Source organism: Arctopsyche grandis, unplaced genomic scaffold (genome assembly GCF_051622035.1).
Source record: "Arctopsyche grandis isolate Sample6627 unplaced genomic scaffold, ASM5162203v2 HiC_scaffold_356, whole genome shotgun sequence".
Classification (NCBI taxonomy): domain Eukaryota; kingdom Metazoa; phylum Arthropoda; class Insecta; order Trichoptera; family Hydropsychidae; genus Arctopsyche; species Arctopsyche grandis.
Genome location: NW_027518518.1, coordinates 1 through 5,671, shown reverse-complemented (window position 1 = coordinate 5,671; position 5,671 = coordinate 1). Strand labels below are relative to the sequence as shown.

The 5,671-nt window shown below is 35.7% G+C and overlaps 1 protein-coding gene across 1 annotated transcript; it reads left to right on the top strand.

Annotated features, from left to right (window-relative positions):
- Positions 1–3,236: 3,236 nt before the first annotated feature.
- Positions 3,237–4,463, top strand: LOC143922090 (uncharacterized). Its single transcript, XM_077445355.1, has one exon. The coding sequence runs from the start codon at positions 3,237–3,239 to the stop codon at positions 4,461–4,463; it is 1,227 nt and encodes a 408-aa protein (XP_077301481.1).
- Positions 4,464–5,671: the final 1,208 nt, after the last annotated feature.

Genomic DNA, 5,671 nt, shown 5'->3' with positions numbered 1-5,671 from the left:
TTTGTAAAGGGAGTTAAAGGTTCAGAGAATCCATCTGAAATTAAAAAAGTGACTGTTTTGAAAAGCAGGGTTAAGACCCCTAAAGAAGTGAAAAACTTCATACCTTTGGAAAGTAAAATAGCAGCGCTTAAGCCATTGAAAAGTGTAGTGGTTGAAAAGGCTGTTTTAGCTAATAAACAAGATAAAAAAGGAAAAAAGTTCATAGGTAAGGCACAAATAGGTCTTAAGAAAGAGTCTTTAAAACCTCTTAAATTCCTGAGGAAAAGTGCTAACTCGAGAGTCTACACAGTAGATCAGCTACTCTCACTAGCAAAAGGGAATAGCATTGGGACACCTACAAAATATAAGCTGATCAAGCTGGAAAATGTAGGGAAAATGGAATGGAGTCAGGTCGTTCAGTTCTGCTCTAAAGTTCTGGGTATCTCTGCATACAACAGAAGTAATCCGGTCTTTAACATTGCTTTGAGTTGCTATGTAATGTACGTAAATGAAAAAGTGCTTCTCAGCACAAAAGTTCAAGAAAGGAATATAATTAACAAGTTCATAGTAGGCTTATCTGCGGAAGAAATCTCTGCTAACTTGAAGTTCTTTGAGGACCAATCTCTTAGAATCTTGAAAGCTGAACAAAATGGTAATAAGCCTCTGTTTATCGCGGCTAATATAATGCAAAAGGCAGCAAAGCGAAAGACACTGGATTCTATCCAGTGTTTAATATTAAATCAAGCCTGTCAACAGAATGAGAAAGTTGAAGTTATCGAAGAGAAAGCAAGTAGCTCTGAGGTAGATATCTCACTAGTAAGTATAGAGGGTTTGCTTAATAGCGATCCTCAATCATCATGAATGAGCTTGAGGAGGACAAGTGCCAATATGTCCTCAATAAAAAAAAGTTGGCAAAGAAAAGTAAAGTAAATTACTCACCCAAAAATGAGTATTTTGCAATAAATAGCCCATTGCACTTAAAGCCAGATGAGGTTTTTAGATGCTTAGAAAGAAACGGAATCTGCACTTCTAATGTACAAGTTGAACGTATTGTCAAGGAGAGTTTTAATTTTCTGAGATTGTGTGTTATAAGAAAGAAAGAAGCCCCAATAGATACCGCGTGTTTGGCAAGGTTAAAGACTTCGCTCTTAATCGGGTTGTGCGCAAGACTTAACAAGCTTACCATTATAAAGAAGCTGGTGGAAAAGAAACCTAATAGTTTAGAAAGCTTATCCATTTTGACATTAAACATAAATTGTGTCAAGCTAAAAAGAGAAGAGCTGATTTATCAGCTTGAAAAATATAAACCTACAATTTTTTGCTTGCAAGAAACAAAAAGCATTGATAATGGAAAAAGACTGTTTATTAATGGTTATAAGGTTGTTGAGAACTTTCAAAGCCTTAACGGTAATAACCTCGGGATGGCTTTTGGTTATAGAACTGACAGTGGAATTTTGGTTGATGTTAAGGAAATTAAAGATAACTTGATCGTTGCTTCCGTATCAACTAAAGAAAAAAAGATTCTAATTGCTAATGTTTATGTTCCGTGCAACGGGCAAAGAAAGAAAGAGACTGTAGATAGTATCTCAGAGTTTTTAAGTCTTTATGAAAAAAAGAAGGAGTACTCAGGCACAGTTCTGATTGGAGATTGGAACCAAACTCCTGAAAATGTTTCACAGATGTTTCTGAAGAAGGGCTTTAAAATGTATGTGGATAAGTGTGTTCGAAAAGGAACGCGTTTTTTGAAGAATAGGCACTTGACAAAGAGACCTATTGACTTTGCTGTATCAAATGATCCCAATCTGATTTTGAAACAGTGTAAAAAACGTGGTTGGTGCATTTCTGATCACCTTCCTGTTTTTGTAACGACTGATTTACGTAATGAAAGTAGATCATGTAGAAAGAAAATGGTTTTTGATAGAGTTGGCCTCCAAGACAGAGGTATAATTAGGGATTTGAAAAAGATTGAAATTCCCTTGGGTATTAATGAATTCAGCTCAGAGCTTTGTAGTTTTAAATTAGCTCAGGTGCTTAAAATCAAATTGGAAGAAAAGAAAATCTTGAAGGAGGAGTTAATTACTGACAAAGTTCAATGGCTTCCTAAAAATTTAAAAAGGCTTATTGAAGAAAAAAGGCTGATTGATAAGCTTGTTAGAGAAAAGAAAGAAAGTGTTGAGTTGTTTGATTTGGCACGTTCTGCTGTACGAAAAGAGCTGTATGCTCATAGACGAAGACAATTCTTGAAGTTCATGTACAGAGGATTGGACGCAGTTAGAGCCAACGAACCGCGTAAAATGTGGCAGTGGCTAAAGTTGATAACTGGGCGTGCAAGGAAAAGCGCGTCAAGTGGACCAATCATTGACCGCAGGTCTAATACTATGGCGAATGAAATGAATGAAAAATTAGAAGTTTGGGCTAGCCACTTTGAGAATCTTTCTCTAAAGCCCATGTCTTTCTTAGTTGGTGAAAAGTATGTGGTTGACCCAAGAGTTGAGGTTATTTCTGATGCTGAAATCACTTGGCCTGAAATTGCTTTTGAACTTAAGTGCACACCTAATAATAAAGCTGCTGGTGATGACCACTTCCCAAGCGAAGTGTACAAATTAGTTTAGAATGAAATTATTCCTGAGTCCAACTTGGCAAAGTGGGTCCTTATTACCCTTCAGAAAGTGTTTGAAGAAGGTTCGATTCCTTTAGGTTGGAGAGACTGTACTGTTGTACCTGTCTTTAAGAAAGGAGATGAAAAAGATCCGAATAATTACCGTGGTATTGCTCTCATCAATACGTTGCTTAAGCTGCTATGCAAAGTCTTAGCAAGACGGGTTCAGTGTGCGACTGAAGAGCTTGGACTCCTAAGAAAAGAGCAAATTGGTTTTATAAGGAGAGAAGAGTGTGCTGGCCAAGTAGCTAGTCTTGTTGAGATTTGTCAAAGAAGGAAAATTAAAGGTGTTAGTACAATTATGTGCTTTCTCGACCTTAAGAAAGCTTATGATTTGGTGCCTCATAACAAGCTAATAGAAAAACTTAAGCAAAAAGGCTTTGGTAATAAATTTATTAGGTTTATGACAAGCCTGTATGAAAACACAAAAGTGAAAGTAAGAGTTGAAAGTGATTTGTCAAGAGCTTTTGATTATGGAAGAGGTGTGCGTCAGGGATGCCCTACTTCCCCTCTAGTTTTTAATATTTATATAAATGACATATTGGATAGACTAGAAACCATTCCTGTAGAAGGAATCCAAAATGGAATTAGTGGTTTGATGTTTGCTGATGATACTGTTATTTTTGCAGAAAATGAATTAGAAATGAACAAGAAATTAAAGATTGTTGAAGAGTGGATGGATAATAACTTGATGGAAGTTAATACCTCTAAGTGCAATGTGGTGATTATAGGAGATGTGGGTGTAAATCCTCAGTTCTTTTATAAGAATGAAATAATTGAGATTACTGATAAGTATGTCTACTTAGGTGTTGAAATTAATAACTCTCTTGATTATGATCAGATGGCAAAATTTAGGTCTTTGAAAGGAGTTGCTGTCTCTGAGAGTATTAGGAGCACTTTGGGGAACGTTAAAGTTCCACTTGCGTATAAACAAATATTACTGAAGAATCTACTCCAGCCCACTCTGCTTTATGGGTCGGAAATCTTTGGTATGAATGAAAGTAGAATGGCATTGCTTGGTAAGATTATGAATAACTCGTTAAAGGTTTTGACTAGGAAACATAATTTTTGCAGGAAAAGAGTATATGAAGAGCTTGATTTAAAGCCGCTTGGTGTCTGTGCTGCAATAAGCAGATCTAGGTGTTATACGAAAATGAAAGACTCCCAAGGAGTAATAAGTGAATTAATCCAAAGCTCAGGAAGATTTAAAGCAAGAAAGAAAACTTGGTGTACTAATACTAAGATTTGGCTTACAAGGAATGGTATTCCATTCGATCAGAGTGTTAAAGAAACTCTTAAACTGGTTCATGCAGCAATCAGGAAGAGACATGATAAAAAAGATAAGAGCATTATAGGGAGCTCCATGAAGAAGCTTAACTTAGCTAGTGGAAGAAAACTTCGTGAAGCAGAATTAGATCCAGAGGTTAACGTCACTGGTCTAAATACGTTGTTTAAATTGAGAACTGGAACTTTTATAACAATTAATCAAATGGTTATAACCGGTAGAATCAATCCCTTCTTTAGAAATAAATGTATTATGTGTAATTCTGTAGCAAAAGAAGACGCAGCACATTTGTTAGTAGATTGTAATGCCTTAGTAATAGAAAGATCCAAATATTTATTGAGCTTGATCAAATCTATTAATCTAATAACAACTGATACTCAAAAACAGAGACTGTTGAAACTAAAAATTCTCATGGGAGGTGAGACGCCAGCTTTCGGCAGAAAGCCTGCTGATATAATACCTAGTGTAACTAAGTATTTGTTAGCAATGATTAAGAAGAGATCTGCATTAATTGCAGATAACTTAGTAATCAACTTGTAAATATAACCCTCTTGTAAGCAAAGCCTTAATGGTATGGTAGGTGTGTAACACCAGAAGTTTCAACTGATCTCTATCAACAGTGTAGGATGTTTTAAAAGTTACCAGCGGCGTTGGGCTAGTGGTCGGCTTGCTGATTCACCCCGAACTGCCCGGGTTCGAGCCTCGCTTTGGTAGGTAAAAGAACATTAACCGGGACGCCGTTACAAAAGTGGGCGCTAGTCGTAATAACCCCACTATAAAAGACTAGCATAAGGCCGTGATCGGGCCTTGTAAAAAAACAACCGATCTCCTTGGGTAGTGGCGGCAACAATAACTCCCATGGCAGTAGAAAGCCTACGTAAGCATAGCGCAGGGGTCTTTAGAGATCCCAAGACAGTATGGTACTGTCTCTAATTATAACGCCAGCTCAAGGTCAATGGGACACTTAGTCCTAAGGCTAGCCGACCGTCGGCAGAGGGATTAAGCTGGCATAAGGGCCGTGGGGGGTTTACGCAGCAATGCGGTTCCCCGACCGGATTACAGAGAAACACACGAAGAAAACTAACAAAGTATTAACAACTACAGCTTAAATAAATCCGAACATTTTTTTTTTTTTTAAAAGTTACCTTTTTTGTAGGTGATAGTAAGATCAATTGGTTAATAAATTTGGTTTTTTTTTTTTTGCAAATCTTGACCGCTCACATTTTGCTATACGGAAATTAGTAAAAATTCCCGTGTGCCCATTGACTTCATCTTCAATTTCTTGCTCATTAGGTAAATTGGAAATATTTTGATCAAGTTGCATGGGGTTGTAAAATATTTTTTTACAAACAAATAAAGCGTTTGATTAAAAAAACAGACTTAATAAACATTAAAAAGCGTATCTTGTGTGTAAGTAATTACTTTGAGCTTAGAATATAATCTTTAATTAAAAAACTCGGGATATTATAAATCTAACGTATCTATATGTTTATCACACATTAGATGTTAACAGTTTGAATTAAATACCTTTGAATATAAATGGTTCAATCCATATTTACCCAGTCATTTTTCTTTCAATGATCAAGTTTATTTATTTGTATAAACAAATAGATTTTAATTAAAGGCCAAAAATGAAAGATAATTTTAATATAGTATGACATTATATAAAATAAATATTTATTCTTTTTGCACAAATTTTTTCACCTTTTTAGCCTTGATTAATTTAATATTTTAGTTTTAACAAACTT